Here is an 18,741-nt window from a genome sequence, read left to right as displayed (position 1 = left end):
GCCGCATGTGCCCCCGCGCTGGCTTTGTACGCGGAGCCGCCTGCCGGTCCTTTAACAATGGGCGGCGCGAGCGCCCCAGCGCTGGGCCCGAGCTGAGGCCGGCGCTTCGCGGCCAACTGTCCGCAGCATGAGCGGGGCCGGCGTCCCCCGCACGCTGGCGGGGCTGGGCCTGTGAGGGCCGCGGTTCCGGGTAAGGGAGGCCGCCGTGGGAACCGGCAGGCCTGGGCTGGCGGCGGGGCACCGGACCCACCCGGCCCGGCCTTTTGTTCGCCTTTCTGGGGCCGCGCGATCCCGTGCGCTCCTCCGGATGAGGAGGCGGCAGCCTGGGTGCGCGCTGGGGCCGGCCGGGCCGCGATGAGGCTCCCGGGGAGGAGCGCGCCCCCGACTGTCTGTGGCGGGCACCCGGAGCCGCGCGGGCGTTTGTCTCCGGGTTTCTCGGCGGGGGGTTTTCACCTCAGGGGGGCTGTGACTGGTGTCAAGTCTCCTCTTCTCAGGGCCGGCTGGAGAATTGAAGCCGGAGCTCGGGGAGCCCGAAGCCGGGCCTCCTGTCCGGCTTTCCCGAGCACGCGCCTGGGTCCGCGCCTTGGGAACTAGGGCCCAAGTTGGTCCCAGTTTGCCCGGCGCCCGGTCCGGCCGTTCTCCAAACAAGCCGGCTCCTCCTGACCGGTGGCTCGGGCCTTACGTGCGGCGTCAGGGAATTGGTTTGGATCGGTGCTGATTTTAGGACGAGTCAGGTGAAGATGAACAGTCGCCCAGGGTGGCCTGAGGTCACACGCCTCGGGGAGGGGGCGCGGAGGGGCGTGTGGAGGGAGCTGGCAGTGACCGCGTCTGGGGTGTGTCTTACAGACTGAAGTTGCCGTGTCTGGCCAGGCGCGCCGCCCGGTCCCATGGAGCTGGAGGGTCAGTGGTGGCGGGGACAGCTGGCTGCAGATATCCATCAAGCTCTTCGATACAAGGTAACCGCGATGCCCCGACCTTTCCCTTCGGTGTCTTATGCCAGTTAGTATGAATCTCGGCTCCCTGGAAAGCCTGTCCGGGTCTTTAACCACTAGTTTCCAGACCAGAAAAGGCGAGTTTGCCTATTTGCTCAAGGTTAATTAACTTCTTGGCTTCTTCCCTGGGTTGTAGCAGAAGAACCTGAAACTTGAATGAGGAGGGGGTGGGGCGTGGTAGTTGGGAGAGGGAAGGTGTGAAGGGACTTTCTGATGTCCTTGTTTCCAGATGGAAAATGGATTTGATACTGTATTTAAAAAGGTAAGTGTGCTGGCTTTTTATTGGGCAGAGCAGCCCTCCTTTATTCTATAGTTGCTGTTGCATGCAGCTGTCTGTTATGTCACATTTGTACAACAGTCAATTCCCCAGCCTTTCCACTAACTTGCTGTGAGACTTTGGACAAGTTACTTAATTTTCTGCTTCTCAATTTCCTCATCTGTCAAATGAATAATAGAACGTGCTTTATGGGATGACTGTGAAGATTAAAATGAGATAATACTGTAGATGTGCTCAGAACAGTGCTTGGCATATAGTAAGCACCAAGGAAGTGATAACTATTTGTTATTCTCTACCCCCGAAACCCCAAGACTTGGGGGGTGTTCAGAAAGCCTTAAGGTAGGAATTAGCTGCTCCTTCAGCTAATATCAAAGGCCAGGAGTAGACCTAGTATATTTTAAAAGATTTGGGGGAAAAAGTACATCTTTCTGGCACAATGCAAATTTTGTTTATTGTTGCTCCTAAGTAACAATTTTATTCTGTGTGTCACATCTCAGGGAAATGTGTCAGCTCTGCATCCTTGATAACCAGAAGAGAGACCAGATCCAAAATTAACTCTAACTTAATTTCACTATGGATAGAGAGAGCCACTCATTATGTATAGAAAATTGGAAAGCAGCAAAACAGCTGACTCTTTAATAAAAAGGCTGCTCACTGTTGGAGTTGAGAGATCCTGGGATGATAATGAAGTTGTATCTTGATTTTTTTTAACCAGGTTAAGTAGATTAGAAAACCTAATTCTGACTTAAATTGTTACAGTTGTACCCTTTTCTAAAGTTTGAGTTCTAAATGCTGCTTATTAATTCTGACATTCAGTCTCTTAGACACTCTAAATACACCTCAGCCCCCTAAGAGGCTGTTTGTACTACAGAAAAGTCTCAACTATGGCATGGTTCTCTGGAATGTTAAGAAGAGAGTTGCGGGTTTTCCACTTTGAAAATTGTCCAGATACCTTTTTTTTTTTGTTTTTTTTTTTCAGATGTTGTCTTTCAGTTTTAAATGCTCTGATTTTCTAAGTGTCAGCTCTTTATTCCTCTGGTATGTGGTGAAAATATTATTTGATGTTAATGATACATATGTTTTGTAATGACATGAAACTTAAAAGATTTTTCTTGGTGATTTCCATGGTTTTCGATTCTTACATTTTATGAGTAGTTTTAATCCTGAGTGATTACCTGAATTAATTTTGTTAGTTGAGGTTGGAAATGGATTTTTTTTCCAGCAGATTTGTTGAATGTTTTTGTGTATTGAGCTCTGGGGAGGATCCAAGGAATAAGACACAACCTGTACTAAACTTACTTACAAACTATCAGAGGACGAGATAGCACAGGGCCTGAAAGAATGCTACTGAAAGTTGTCTTGGGCCACCTGCGGCATGCTACCGTGGGTTGTCTTTATCTTTAAGCATTGTGTAAGCCACATTCTTGCTATTTGACACAATGGCCACACTTTATAATTTGTTAATCAGTAAAACTTGAACCTGTGGAACTGGAGAGACCACTGTTTATAGTACACTGAAGTCAAGGAAAGTTAAAATGAACTTTTCTCACAGAGAATACATGTTAATTCCAGGCTATTAATTAGGTGATTTAGTTGGGTAGTCGTATGCTTATTCAACATATTTGCATGCCTACAGTGTGCAAGGTGCTATGCCAGGGGTTGGAATGGTAATAGTGAATGAGACAGACATGATCCCTACCTTTATGGAGTCTAATCTCATACAATTTAGAGCATCTGAATTTAGGTCTTCCTTTGGGCAGTTGCCATTCAGGCACAATGGAAGGTATCTATGTTTAGACCCAAGGTTTGTGGAGGAATAATTGGTGTGACCAGCCTTGCATCTACTAGGGAAGAGTAAAAATTACAACAAATGAAAATCCTCTTTAACCCCAAATGCCAGCTGTACTGTTTTTGTAAAATACAATCACTTCTCCCCCCGCCCCCACACTCCCAACAAAGCAGCTGTCCTCTTATACCCTGTGTCTTCTCTTTCTTCTCATTGTTTTGCTATGTATACTAGTGTCTTAGGATGCTTGGGGAAGTATTTTCAGGAGCCTTTATGACAGATGGGAACAATGCTAATTTTGTGAGAAGCATCAAGAAAATATCCCACAGAGTTGTGAGTATTCCTTCTATGCCTTTATTTCCAGCCTGACTGGACAGTTAACCCATTCTGGGAAGGGGATGGCATTTAGGGTGGTGAGCTAGTGGGGGCCTGAGATTGGAGATAGAGATGACATGTTTAGGTCTCTCTGTGCTTTGGTCCTGTGGGATCCTGAGAAGCAAGAGTATTCAATTCTAGGGGATCAGGAATAGACATTAGAAAAAACTCATAAGCTGAGAGAAGCATAGGTCATTTTCTTATGCATATAACTGCACTACATGGACAAGGAACTAAATCTGACAGCCATATGATAAGCCCTTGTACTTTACCATTTAAAATAATATAAAGAGAATGTATTGGACACATTGTTAACAGTCTCCTAGTGATGGCCCTTGGATTCTTGCCTTTGTTTTGTCTTCATTTGGCAAAGTTAACATAGTTAAAAATAAAGTCCATAAGTGTCTTCCAGCTAAGTTTCCCAGTGCATCTTTAAGACCTTGTTCAGGCCTCTTTTACAGAAAGCCTGCCCTGGTTTTGTTTTTTCCTAACATCCCACCCTGTGAGCTGGGTTAGATCTCCCTCCTCAGTGTTCTATAATACCCTGTGATTACTATATTATATTCTAATAATCTCTGTATTTTGGTTCACCTGCTAGAGAGAGGCTTGAAACTGTATTCCAGCTTTTATCCCTGAGGTTAAGCACAGTATCTGCTACATGGGAGATGCTCAATAAATGTCACATGATGACAGCTAAGAAAGTTGAAATTTGAAATGGTAACTCATTTACACCATTGTAAAAATCTACAGAAATGGTAAAAAAAGAAGAGAAAAATCCTAGAGACCACATGAGAAATTCACGTTCCCTTTATTTAGAGAAATTAGTACTTTTTTCTCTTCAAAGAGTTGAGCAAGCCTAAGCCAATGTGTTTTCTTTTTCTTCAATAGCATTTGTTGATTCTTTTCTCACTTATACAAAAATTAAAAACATAAAATAGCCCATTAGCCTATCTCCCAAGTAACTCCTACTAATATATTTTTAAGTGATACATGCACATGGGTTTAAAAATTTTGGGATAGTATCTGGTGTTTTATTTATTTATTTGTTTATTTACTTTGGCTGTGCTGGGTCTTCGTTGCGGCGCACGGGCTTCTCTAGTTGCGGCACGCAGGCTTAGTTGCAGTATGTGGGATCTTAGTTCCCCTACCAGGGATCGAACCCAGGCCCCCTGCATTGAGAGCGCAGAGTCTTAACCACTGGACCACCAGGGAAGACCCAGTATCGGGTTTAAAATGAGCTTTCCCCAACCCTCACTATTCCCTGATTCCCTAAGGTTACCCGCATTATTGTTTTTTTTCCTGAAAAGGTACCCAATAAATTAGTATATGTGCAAATATAATTTTTTTTGTTGTTGATACAAGAGGTTATAATATATATTCACTGTTCTGTACCTTCCTCCCACCCCACCCTCACTCAGTTTGTCAGAATTTTCCATATCAACACATATAGGTCTACTGCCCTTTATTTTAATGTCCACACTGAATCGATGTCCCTTAAGTTTATTTAATTAGTTCCTTGTTGCTAGACATCAAGCCTTTAAAAAAAATTACGCTTATTTTGAGACCCCCTATACCCTTTACCGAGTCCTCCCTCCCCATCTCCCCCCCCACCCCCATGGTGACCATCTTGCAAAACTATTATCTTGCAATTATCATCTTGCAACTATACATCTTGCAATTATCACAGCCAGGATACTATTGATATTGATACAGTCGAAGTACAGAACATTTTCTGTACATTTATCACCACAAGGCTCTCCCATGTTGCCCTTTTATAGGCAACACCCTCTTTCCTCCCGTCCTCATCCTCCCTTAACCTCTGGCAGCCACTGATCTGTTGTTACATAAGTGGAATTATGCACTATGTGATCTTTGGGGATTGGCTTTATCCACTCAAAATAATTCTCTGGAGATCCATACAGGTTTTTGACATTAACCTTTTTATTCTACCATTTTGCTATTAAAAAGAGTGCTGCAAAGGACCTCCTTATATGTAGGATAAATTCCTAGGCCTGGTGTTGCTAGGTTAAGGGGTATCTGCAGTCTGCATTTTCAAAAATTTATATTACCTAGTTCTCCTTCAGAAGGTTATATCAATGGTCAGTGTCACCAATAATATATGGGAGTTCCTATATCCACTCTTGATAGCATAAGCAAAAAATTAATAAAATATAATCTGGTAAGTGAAAAACTATATAGTTATCCCTCAGTATCCATGGGGAATTGGTTCCTGGATCCCTGCGGATACTGACATCTGAGGATGCTCAAGTCCCTTATATAAAATGGAGTAATATTTGTGTATATCCTACACACATCCTCCTGTATACTTTAAATCATCTCTAGATGACTTAATCATCCATGTTGTAGCATATATCGGAATTTCATTCCTTTTAAGGCTGAATAATATTCCATTGTATGTATATATTGCATTTTGTTTATCCATTCATTTGTTGATGAACACTTGGGTTGTTTGTTTCCACTTTTTGGCTGTTGTGGACAATGCTGCTATGAACATGGATGTACAAATATCTGTTTGAGTCCCTACTTTAACTTCTTTTGCGTATATACCTAAAAGTGGAATTGCTGGATCATATGGTAATTCTACATTTAATTTTTTTTGAGGAATTGCAATACTGTTGTTCACAGTGGCTGCACAATTTTATATTCCTGCCAATACACAAGGGTTCCAATTATTCTATATCCTTGTTGACACTTGTTAGTTTCTGTTTTCTAGATTTTGTTTTTTGGGTTTTTTTGACAATAGCAATCCTAATTGTTATGAAATGGTATCTCATAATGGTTTTTATTTGCATTTCCCTATGATTAGTGATTTTGAGCATCTTTTTATGGGCTTATTGGCCATCTGTACATCTTCTTTGGAGAAATGTTTAGTCAAGTCCTTTGCCCATTTTTTAATTGAGTTGTTTTTTTTGTTGAGTTGTATATATAAAAGAGTCCTTTATTTAATCTGGATATTAACACCTTACCAGATACATGATTTGCAAATAGTTTCTCCCATTCTGTGTGTTGCCTTTTCACTCTGTTGATACTGTCATTTGATGCACAAAAGTTTTTATTTTGATGAAGTCTAATTTGTCCTTTTTTTTTTGCTTTTTTTCTCCCTGTGCTTTTAGGGTCATATCCATGTTACTTCCTTCCATTGTGATACCTTTTGGGTTTAGTGTGGCATTATGCTGAGCTCATAAAATGAATTTAGAACCCTTCCATCTTTCTGTATGTTCTAGAAATACTTTAATAGTATAGAAATTTTCTAATTTTTAAAAAATGAGAAGCCTGATTAGAAGATACTAGTGGATGTATACTAGTCTCTACCTTCCACATCCCTGCATGTATAATACAGTATGCATCATATGAGGAACATATCTGCTACCTTCTAACCAAAAGCTTTGAGTTTCTTGTAGGGGGTGTGTATGTATGGTTTGGTTGGTATTTTGGTAATGCTGTTTTCCTGAAAACACCTGGTAGGGAAAATAGGATTCCCTTATTAAAAATCTTGTTAGAATACATTTATTCCATAATGCAAGAAACACCTATAACTGGTTATGTCAGATGTGGTTAAGAATAAGGAGAAAAGTTTGGTTTTAAATTTTAAATGTCATTCATTATCCTGCCACTCAACTTTTTCATTTTTGTGTTTTACTCAAGAATTAGGCACTTGTATCAGTAGTATATTGGGGAAAAAGTGTCACCTTTGCACTGTGGGAATAATTCTTCTATATGCTATGTTAGACTAAATGTTGTTCCTCTTGATTTAGGAGCTGAAGTTACCTTCCTACAAAGGCCAGTCCCCTCAACTAAGTCTTAGAAGGTATTTTGCTGACTTGATTGCCATTGTGAGCAATCGTTTCACCCTCTGCCCTTCTGCCCGACATCTCGCTGTCTATCTGCTGGACCTGTTTATGGATCGGTATGACATCTCTATCCAGCAGCTGCATTTAGTTGCACTTTCCTGTCTGCTTCTAGCGAGTAAGTATGAATCTGATATACATGACTGGAAAATTCCATTGTTTATAATAAAATAAATTTATATAGAACTCAGTGAAATATCACCAAATTCCTTTCATTCCAGTTTACTAGTATTGGAAAGTTTATGTTTAAAGTGCTTTTTGGCATAGCAATTCTTAACCAGACATATTAAAAAGTGGCTCTGGAGTCTTTTAAAAGCATGTGTGCCTGGGCCCTACATCCTGAAGATTCTGATACAGATGTCTAAGCCACTCCAGATCTACTGACTCAGAATCTACATCATGGGGCCTGGATATTTTTTAACTTTTTAAAAGTTCCAAAGGTGATTCTGATGTACTTTTCCAATTGAGAACCATTGTCTTAAAGCAGTGGTTCTCAACCAAGAGCAGTTGTGCCTCATGGGGGGTGTTTGGCAATGTGTGGAGACAGTTTTGGCTGTTGTCACAACCTGGGAGAAAGGTAAACATCTGCAGTTCACAGGACAGCCCCGCACAACAAAGAATGATCTAGCCCAAAATGTCAGTGGAGCTTAGGTTGAGAAACTCTAAAAGGTACCAGACTCTCGTGTTGTTAGAATACCTTCTACTGAGTATGTAATGAGTTGGCTTAATGAACTGAAGATTCATGTGCAACTGCTATAAATGTGAAAACATCTGCTTTTGCAGTAGGCAAAACTACGTAGTAAGCTGTAAGGTAGAATCTGATAATGAGCCTTTTGGTGCCTTTCTCTTAACATCTTCCTGTAACACATTTCATTGTTTGTTAGTACCTTGAGAGAAAGAGGGTGAGTAAAGGCATTGAAACTGAAAGTTTTCTTCTTTTAGTAATGTGAAAAGATGGTATTTGACATTGAAGTTGAATCCATTATGTAGTTTTTATATTATTCATGTCATTACAATAGGAGTTTCATTACAATAGAAATTTAAGTCCCACTTAAAGTAGCATGTAGAAACACTGACTGCCTTCACCTCTAACCTCCACTTGAGGGTTTAGGATCCAATGTGATTGCTGTCTAAGGAACATTCCTCCTCTACCCTGCCACCAGAATTCTTTCTAAAACACCTTTGCACTTTGACTGCAAATAAACCTAAACCACATGCAGGCCTGTGTGGTATCATTTATGAAACCAATCTCTCCTCAGATTTTCTTTTCCTGCCCTTATTTTTCCTTTCATCTGATGACCTCAACCTCTTATTTTATCTCCTTGAGCAGGTCTTTTTGTAAGTTATTTCAACTCCTTTGTGGATCAGGCTGGATATAAATAAACATAGCCCACTGATGACTTTCCACTGCCTGTGGGTTGAGGTGGAAACTCCTTATTGTAACATTTAGAACCTTTCATCTGGACCCAGCCACCTTTCTAGACTTGTCTTCCAACCCTGTCCCCATGTAACTTGAGTCAAATTCTTACCAGAATAGTATATTTCCTGACTATCTATATTTCTCTCTTAATCTGTTATCCTCTGAGATCCAGACAGACCACCTGCTCCTCTCCCCACTATCCAGAAAGCCAGAGGTAATGCTTGTAAATTTATAAGTAACCTGTAACTTTTAATTAAGGTTTCATCCTCATAAGCAATCGTGTACAATTCTGTATATGTTTCATCACTAGCTATGAAGCCCTTTGTGGTTTAATAGTTTGCATAGGATTGGAAAAACCCATACTTGACATGTCAAATGTGTGAGTATCCACATGGAATGGCTTCTTGTTATCCTGAGAATGTTAGTTTATTATAGGATCAGTTTATAGTAGAGAGACACTGGAAGTCAAACATGCAAGTTAGGTTATTTTAAAAACTTGGGATCATTAATGAAAAATTGCCTGCTGTGGTTATCACTGTCCTTTTACCACTACCAAGCCCTACCTGGTCTATGCCTATGGACTGTGAAATTATGAGCGATGCATAGTCAGTTCGTAGACTGACTTACATTTATGACTAAAATTACTAGTAACTTGCTAAGTTACTTGGGGATTATAAACTCTAGATATTCATAAACTATATGTCACTACCAGAGTTCACCGAGGTCTCTAGTTGAATGACAACTCTGGCCACCATGCAGCGCCTGGCATTGGTGTCAGGTTTCTGCAATTTCCACAATTTGGGGAAAGGATACTTTACTGGTGCACCATCTTAGATTGGTTGGAATGGAGTTTTCAGTTGTTCTTGTTTTTAAATTATCTATTACTGTTAGTTTAACGTCGTGATCAATTTATTTTATTGAAGGTTATTTGATTTAATCCGTGTAGTAGTATGTAGTTCTTTTGGCTCATTTTCCAGGAACTAGGCTTTAGGCTTTGCATTTGCTGGGTTCAAATGTGAACTGTTTACCGCCTGTTACTAAAAGAGTCAGATACCTCCTTCCTTTGTTTTACTGACCCCACCCCTTTTTCCCTGAGAGAGAATTGCTTTTACATTGTTCCTCTTCCACTGGAGAGTGGGAAAGTGTGAGATAGGTGTCCCCCAGGGTCTCAGCTCCTCCCAAGTAGGCACTGGTCAAAGGAGTTCAAGCTATCAGCTCTTCACTAGGGTCAGGAATCAAAGAGACTGGCCCTTAGTAGCCCACTGCAGTCTCTCCTCCCTCCAGTCTAACTTTACTACAACAGAAGTGCTTAGGATGCTTATAAACTGGTAGCCTATTTTCAGTATCTAATGTCTGTTTTAAATTTGTGGAGTTCATTCTAGTGTTTCTTACATTCTTACACTCTGTCTTCTTAGATTTGGATTCCGATGTCAGCTCTCCAATTAGTTATCATAAACTTTATTCAAATAGTGCTTCTCTCCTCACAGAATGGATGTCCCCCTCCCCCAGCTGCTCCCTGCTTTGGGATGGGCAGCCTGTTGTGTAAAAGTGAAAAACAACTTACAGCTGACAGGACTGGGTGACAGCTGTATTTCAGTTATTAAATAGGTCGGAAGGCTTTTGGTAGTTTGGCTAAAAACGGAGCACAGCTTATAAGTTCAGGTACTAATGCATATCCTGCTGCCTGGGTGTACATACTATTAGAGGTAGGAAGAAAGGGCCTACAGATTGGGGAGAGGCGTGTAGTGTTTTAGAGCGGGGATTATAGGAAATCTATATGTATATAGGTTTGAATCTCATCAGCAATATGAATTTCAACAACTTGAACTTGGGTCTCAAGTTACTTCTCTATAAAATAAAAATAGACACCTTACAAAGTTACTGTGAGGATCAAGTGGGGTAATATGTTTAAAAGCATGTATGAAATTGACACATAAAAGTTAGCACTGTAATGATTAATTCCTCCGTAAGTGTTCTGTAATCTTCACTGGCTCCCTAGCCCCAAAGGTTTTGGCTCATTCCAGAAAAGACTCTGATTTATCCTGGGAAATTCTCAAACTCTAACTCTTTGACATGTATACCCTGTCTTCCCTTGCCTTCTGTGATCAGCATTGAACTTGTAGAGAGCATGGAAACAGTCTTAAACATGAGGCTTTTGATAATTTGCTCAAGGTATTGTGTAACTAAGATTTTGGAGTCAAGATGAAGCCAAAGTGAGATTATAGGCTTTTAATAGTAAGAATTTGTGACAAGAACTTGTTTCTCCTTGCTCACCAATACTGGGTTGACAAAGCTTTTTACTATTTGATGGGTGAAAAACTGTATTTCACAGATGATTTTGTTTCTATATAAATTTTTAGTGAGATTAGCACCTTTTTTCTTTTTCCTATGAATTCTCTCTTCTGGTTCCTAACCCATTTTTTAATTAGATTGATAGTTTTATACATTTGTGAGAGTTCTTGGTAAATATTAAGGATGACTTTTTTCCTACTTAGTAATAATAGACTAGAATGTGGGTTGGCAGAGATTACAGTGACATCTGTTCCATGCCTACTACCACATACCTGCCTGGCTTTGAAATGTGCTGGTTTCCATGGCTGATCTGAACATTTCCTATAAAGACAACCTGATGTTTTGTTCCTGTGGCCCCTAATTCTTTGTTTTCTGGGAAGCAGATGAGAATTTCCTGTGCCTTTATTTCCTGTTTGGGGGCCTTTATCAATATAATCACATGGCTTCTGGTATTTCCTTTCAACTGAAGAAACTGATCTTTGTGATCTGTATGTGGTATTAACGGATAAGTAGATTTAAAATAGTCACATACACAGCATTCGGCACCATAAAAACTGGATATGAATGCAGGTACTCATTGATGCTGCCGCACAGTTTGAAATCCTTTAATATCCATGTATCTGAGTGTATTACTATATGTAGTGAAAAGGTTCCAAAAAAACTTAAACCTTAATTAAAATCCCAAGTATGGTTATTTATGCAGCATGCAGGTTATTTTTTATCTTTGCAAATCAAGATGCAAAGGCTTTCATGCTTGTAACAGCCAAGTACTTTATAAATATAAAAACCCCATGGATGCTTAATAATATGTGTGTCTATTCTGGTAGTTGTTGTCCCCATTTAACCTGGTGTAGTACTTTGGTCTAGAAGCACAGATTTGGGAATTCAGACATAAATAAGTCTGCCATTTTGGGTTTGACTCAACTTAATTGACTTTAAATGAATTGGCCAACCTTGCTACCTTGGTTTCCTGAGCTGTGAAATTGGTCATATACAACTGTTTTCTATGTTGAAAGTTTCAAGGAGATAATATGAAACATTCTTGATCCTTGAATTAAACAGTGGATTGTGGTATATTAATTTCTTCAAAGGAACGTCAAGCCTGATTTTAAAAAACTCATTAATTTTTTTTTACAATACTCCTTTGAAGTATACTGCCAGTATTGCTGCTTCTACACAAATACAGTACTTTGAAAGTCTTAATGATTCATCCAGAGGGACTGAACTAAATTCCTAGGTCATTCTCCTTCTGAAGAATTCCATTTGGTTATACCGAGAACAGTGGGTTCATCTCCTATATTTATGCAGTGATCATGCTGGATGACTGTCCTTAAGACCACTTTAGTGCTTTCAGCTGTACTAATAAATGCCTCTGGCAAAACTTGTGAAATTTATCTTTATGTGATTTGAATTGGGAAGGACTATCTAGATTCTTGAAAAGTCCGAATTATGTAAGTTTTTTGGATCATCTCTTACCTGCAGCGATGTTGGGTTAAGAGTAGTTTAAATCTAACAAAGTTCAAAATTTCTGGAGTGGGAGCGAAATTTTAAACTTCTTTGGGACTAGACTCTTCTTAAAGTTATGAGCTTAGAGTCTCTTGGCATAGGAGACAAAACCTTCTACTCTCGTTCACCCTCCCTAAGCAAAGACCAGGGTAGTTAGCAGTGCTTTTTCCCCAGCCCCTAAGGCAGGCTGACTTGAACAAACCTCACTGACTCCATTATGTGGAACATCTGGGCTGAGTGATTCTGGCCACTACCATTTGTTGTCGGAACTTCAATATGGTGTAAACCCATTCCTTCTGGAAGAGAAACTTCACAGGGAAACTCATTTGGTTTCTTCTGGTTTGGTAGTCTTCGTGGTCTTCCCCCCAAAATGTTTTTAAATGGATAAAATAAAATTGTAAGATTTCTAAAGAAATCAAATATATTTAAATAGTTATCAAAGTAGTAAAACCAAAAATTTATATAGTAATATATAACATATTCTAACTGTAATTATGAACAAGTGCAAAAGCTATTGTGAGAAATCTATAATAATTGCAATCTATTTTATACCTTAATGTAAAATAGAACATAATGCTAGGAGGTAGAAAGCTTCAGTTTTAATTTCGCTTCTTCTATGGATAATCATGAAACAAAGACCCAAAGAGACTTGACGATAACTCTTTTGGTTCTGTTGCTGCATTTGGAAAATCATAATAGTACTTGATAGCTTGAGTTTTCTCCAGCCATAACTTTTAGAAACATCTAAAGTGAATGATTTATATATAGTAAATGCTTGCTTGGAAATTAAAGTGTGAGATGGTACATAATCCATAGAAGAATTATTCAGGCGCTGGAGAGGGCATTTTATTCCTCAGCTGTGCATATGGATGAGTATTTCCTGAAAAGAAGTTAATGCCTTCAAATAATGACGTTCAGCCATCAGAGCATCTTTACTCCTATTCTGCTTTGAGTAAGGGGATATGAAAGTGGTATAAAATATCCTCCCTTTTCTTAATAACAGACTTGGCTAGGTTTTTGTTTTGAATTTAGAAGAGGAGGAATAGGGTTTTTTGTGTCATGAGAATGCTTGTGTTAGATATTCACCCAGTTTTTTTCCTCTAATCTATTTGTATCTCTCTGGAATTGAGATTATGCTGAAAATATGCTGAGATGAAACACTTGAAGCTTACCTATTTTTGATTTTAGATAACTATGACATTAAATTCTTTAAACTTTTTTCTGTTCTAACATAATTTTCTTTTACCAACTACTGCCTGACCCCCAAAAGAAAGTTCCTGAAAAGATTCAGCTGGTGAGATGAGGGAGTTATTTTTTCATTGGCACATAGGACTGTTTTCATTACACAGTAGGACATATATATCAAAATGTTTACACGTTCCGTTTTTTTTGTTTTGGGGGGGTGGTTTAGGGGAGGGTGAAGGGTAGGGAACAGGGCACTGGGAGAGAAAACATGTAGATATGAGAACCACAGAGTTCTGGCACAACTGTATCTGCCCAAAGGAGGGGAAAAATGTCTTTGGATCTAAACCTTTGCACTAGGACAGCAGATCCTAGTTAAGTGACTAGACTTATATTGATCACTTGCCTAACATCCTCTCTTTCTCGCTCTTATTTTCCTTTGCTTATAAGGTAAATTTGAAGAAAAAGAAGATAGTGTGCCTAAGCTGGAGCAGCTCAACAGCCTGGGTTGTATGACTAATATGAATCTAGTATTAACAAAACAAAATTTGCTACATATGGAACTATTATTATTAGAAACCTTTCAGTGGAACCTCTGCCTTCCAACAGCTGCCCATTTCATTGAGTATTATCTCTCCGAGGCCGTGCATGAAACAGATCTTCATGACGGCTGGCCAATGATTTGCTTGGAAAAAACTAAACTCTACATGGCCAAGTATGCAGATTACTTCCTGGAAGTATCTTTGCAAGGTGAGTCATTGCGGATGCCAGTAAGTGACTTGTGAGCTTGTGACTTGCGCATTCTGTTGCTTAGGTTCATTTTTGATGTCTCCACAGATTATGCCTTTCTAAATTATGCACCTTCTTTAGTAGCTGCAGCATGTGTGGCTTCTTCAAGGATTATACTTCGTCTTTCTCCAACGTGGCCTACAAGACTGCATCGTCTTACTGCTTACTCCTGGGATTTCTTAGTACAGTGCATTGAACGGCTATTGATGTAAGCCTCTTTGTTCTTGTGTTTGTAATTTCTTATTAACATTCTTCATGTATAAGGGGCCCTGGGAACAAGTTCTCAAAGGCCCAGAGCTTTTAGGATACTGGCTCTGACAGCTGCCTGCTGAGCAGTACTTGGTGGAAGGGGAATTCCTTTTGGCTGTTATCTAGGTAGAGGTTGTCATTGCTAGTATGATTTGGGGTACATAATAAGGAAAGGAGGTGCTCTTGTGTGAGCCCACAACTCTGAGATCATCCAGGCAAATCTTGCCTCATTCCCACATCTTTGAATTGTGGGACCAATCAGGATGTCACCAAAGTGGCAGTCATATTTAAGTACTTATTGTGGATATAGCTACCAAGCTGAAAATAGCCCTTAAAGCTACCAGCAGCCAGTTCCCAAGGGCTCTACCAAGGAAAGGAGCTTTTAGAAGGCTAAGAGTGAGATCTTTCTGTTGTTGAAATTATGGTTGCAGTGACTGCTACCTGGGCAATGGGGCAGTCCAGTGAGTCAGCTGTTAAGGAGTTGGGGGTGGTGCATGGCTTTCCTGCAAATTTTTCTCAGGTTAACATTATTAACAGTTTCCTTTCTCTCCATGTTGCAGCGCTCATGATAATGATGTGAAAGAAGCAAACAAACAGAGAGGACAGGCAGGACCTCAGCCAGCACAGCTAAGTGTGTTCCAGACAGCCTCCCAGCCCTCTCGGGCAGTTCACTTTCAGCAGCCTCAGTATCTCCATCAGACGCATCAGACCTCGCTGCAGTATCGCCATCCTGTATCGGAACAACCAAGCTGTCAGCAGATTGTATCTACCACACACACCTCATCTTACACACTACCGACATGTCCTGCTGGCTTCCAAACTAGTGTTCAGGGCCTTGGGCACGTGCAGACTGGTGTTGGGATGTCACTGGCAATACCAGTAGAAGTTAAGCCCTGTCTGAATGTTTCTTATAACCGAAGTTATCAGATAAATGAACATTACCCTTGCATTACTCCATGCTTTGAAAGGTGATTTTATGCGAAGGTAAGACTGGTAACCCAGACTGTTGTGACTCAAAGCTCTGGGGCAAGCTTTTTGTAAATTTCTCTTCAAAAGGAAAGGGATCCAAATGGCATCAGAACTCTTCCGACACCAGCACCAGGAAGACTGAATATCCCTTCCAACGCACGATGAACATCTGGGAGGACTAAGCTAACACTGCAAACACTTTAACAGTGTGTATGTCAAATCCTGTTAAAACACATCCTTATATGACACAAATTTTAAAGCCCCAACTGATGGTCCAAATATTTAAAAACATTCAACACAACAGAAAGCTTGGACAGACTTTAATTCGCTGTTTTGTGATTTGACCTGTGGTAGCCTCTGGGCCTAATGTTGGCTTATATGTCAGAAACTAATGTTTATCTGTGGACTTGCCAAACAGTCTTTTTATGAAGGAAAGTTACAGTATTAATTTTTGAAGAGGTCCTTTTTTTTATTCTTCAGTTTTGAGTTATATTTTTGATCTACAAATGAATTTCTGACTAAGTTTAAACTCATAAATTCCTATGCTATACCAGTCTGTGCAGTTAAAAAAATTTTTTTTAGATATTCTATATAACTTCCTATCACAGATAGTATAGGTATCTGGATTTATGTACTAAAATTAAGGGTGGAGTAGCTCTCTTATCTTAAAATGGTCATAAATTTTTGTTGTTTTTTTCCCCTAAAGATCAGCCTCAAATCTTTAGAATTAAACACATTTAACTCAGGGAATTTGAACTACTTGGAAACTCTTAACTGTAATGCAACATGCTTTGGGAATGTTGTAGTATGAACTACCTTAATAACATAGGTTAGTATACTCCTGCTAGAATGTGTTTTCAAACGAGAACATAATTGTATCCTAGAATGAATGAAGTGGTGGTTCCTATCATTCATAATACATATATAAGTTTTGCATTTCTCAGTGCAATCAATGATTTATACTCAGATTTGATATTATTCTAAAAAAGTTTTTTCAAGGGAAGGCAAAACTGTAAAATGTCAGTACTAGAATAAAGTCCCATAGGTTTATTTTGAAGTGGAACATGGCCAGGGTAGTTCTCAGGTTGTGCTAGAGCAGCACTTTGTTACATGGAAGACAGGTTTTATAAGCAGCCTTTGAATCCAGCTAGTCAAGAGTAAGCAGGCAAAGGTGACTTTGATTAGATTGGCCCCAGGACTGCCCTGGGACATCTCACTATACTGGTGATGAGTGAAAACAGCAATAAGTCATTACAGCAAGGGCAATTTGGGGGTAAAGAGTTTGGAGGGAATAAACTGAAAAAGTAAAAAGAAAAAAATCATTGTAACTGAAACTGTATACATTGTGCTCTTAACTGTGGGAGAAGAGATATTTGGTGGAGGGAAGCTTTCTGATTTAAAAATTAGTAAGTTGTGTCTTTTTGTTTGTGTTTTTTTAAAGGTAGCACTTGAATAGAAGGGAAACTGCTTGGCAGGTATGTAACTGCCACAATATGCATTGAAGACAAACTTATTATAAAGACGTTGTGGGTATGCAGCAGGAGTCTCAGTAATCAAGCCAATGGCTTTTGTTAGGAAGGGAAGGGGCTCAACACAGCAGCGGATCGATCCAGATGGCTCCAGTAGATGAATGTGGGTGGGTGGCTTCTGTCAGCGTGAATTCTTACAGAATATCCTTTCCTTTAAAGAAAGGTAACTTTTAGAGTACATAAGTACATAGGGCATGATGTGGATTTATTACTCTGGTAGATAAAATGAAAAACCACTCAGGTAAGAACACTCACTCATGGCAGTTTTCAAGCATGAAAATTGTTTTCTGAAAGTATCACCACTTTCTCTTTACAGAAGGCTGCTAATTGGATTTTGGTAGTTCTTACCTCAAGAGAACTTGAATTATTTGGGGGAATGTGGGTTCAAAAGAGAATATATCATTCACATTCAGAACCTAGCAACCTGGACCAATTTTCAGTATTTTAACTACCTCAATAATACTATGAATGTAAGATACTGGGATAGAGATCCCAACTTGAAACAACAACTGGTGCCTATGGTAATTTAATGTCTTGTCAAATGCTTTTACTGACTGGTTTAAATGTCATTCTTGTTATAGAATATGCCTTTTTAAAAATCCTATAATAACACTTTCCCAGTTTATATTTAAAAAAGCTAAAGAACACTGGATGAATTTGGGGGGCGTGTAGAGTAAAATAAATAATTGGTTCCTGTCGCTGCATACCCAGGGTGGGGTGGGATGGGGTGGTTGGAGAACCAGAACTATTTTTAAAACATTAGGTTTCAATATAAATCCAACTCACAACTGCTAGCTTCGGGGGGTGTGGGTGGGGGAGTGGTGTGGGTTTTGTTTTGTTTAATTTATTGATTAGTCTTTAAAGTAGGTTTTTTTGTTTGAGATTACCGGACCATCATTAAATGTGTACTGTGAAGAAATTAATGATATGCATAAAGGGCTTTACCAAAGTCCACTAAATAAACACTAAAGTACAGACTGCAAACCAAAATGTATCTGTTATGACATTAATTGCAAATAGCGAGTATGGTGCTGAAGTCCACACCAATGGAATTAGATGAGTGCTATGCACTTAATTTTAAAATAAAACTAGTTTTTGGTAAAATGGTTTTGGTGTTTTGTTTTAAATATAAATATGTATATCTGCAGCTTCATTAAACCACATCATGTAAGTCAGACTTGGAATTATAATTATACTTACTAAGAAAAGGCTATCCAGATGGAGAATATAACCATAGTAGTGGGAAACATTTGTCCATTCATTATGTATTCCACACTGAGCACCAAAGCCAACAAAAGTATATTTGACACCACCTTTTTGGACGTTTGAACATAAAATCAGTTGCTAGTAATGTTAGAATTGCAGCGTATAAATTATGAAACGATGCAAGCTGCAGAAAATCTGAAGTCTGATTTCAAAAGTAGGGATGCAGAAAATGGTCAAAGGTGTGAGGGAATAGGGTCAACAGTAATGGGCTGTTCATTTAAGCATCACTTGCTACTTAAT

General features: G+C 39.5%; 1 protein-coding gene across 3 annotated transcripts; it reads left to right on the top strand.

Annotated features, from left to right (window-relative positions):
- On the top strand, nucleotides 1-17,973 carry CCNJ (cyclin J). 3 transcript variants are annotated; one of them, XM_060101660.1, is made up of 7 exons: nucleotides 2-190; nucleotides 495-734; nucleotides 847-956; nucleotides 7,207-7,417; nucleotides 14,150-14,449; nucleotides 14,537-14,696; nucleotides 15,298-17,973. In XM_060101660.1, exons 3-7 carry the CDS (start codon nucleotides 888-890, stop codon nucleotides 15,707-15,709), a joined length of 1,152 nt encoding a protein of 383 aa, XP_059957643.1. In that variant the 5' UTR covers nucleotides 2-190; nucleotides 495-734; nucleotides 847-887; the 3' UTR covers nucleotides 15,710-17,973. The 3 variants fall into 3 exon arrangements, with proteins under 3 accessions (XP_059957651.1, XP_059957643.1, XP_059957638.1); XM_060101668.1 differs by having other exon boundaries at nucleotides 1-734; nucleotides 14,570-14,696; XM_060101655.1 differs by lacking the exon at nucleotides 495-734.
- The last annotated feature ends 768 nt before the right edge of the window (nucleotides 17,974-18,741 follow it).

The sequence above is a fragment of the Mesoplodon densirostris genome, chromosome 1 (assembly GCF_025265405.1).
Source record: "Mesoplodon densirostris isolate mMesDen1 chromosome 1, mMesDen1 primary haplotype, whole genome shotgun sequence".
Taxonomy (NCBI): Eukaryota; Metazoa; Chordata; class Mammalia; order Artiodactyla; family Ziphiidae; genus Mesoplodon; species Mesoplodon densirostris.
This window is presented reverse-complemented; position numbering and strand designations above follow the sequence as displayed.

Coding starts and splice junctions, on each gene's coding strand:
- CCNJ (XM_060101655.1), top strand. CDS start 888: ATGGAGCTGGAGGGTCAGTGGTGGCGGGGACAGCTGGCTGCAGATATC. Junction 957..7,206: donor ATCAAGCTCTTCGATACAAG/GTAACCGCGATG, acceptor CTCTTGATTTAG/GAGCTGAAGTTACCTTCCTA. Junction 7,418..14,149: donor TTCCTGTCTGCTTCTAGCGA/GTAAGTATGAAT, acceptor TTTGCTTATAAG/GTAAATTTGAAGAAAAAGAA.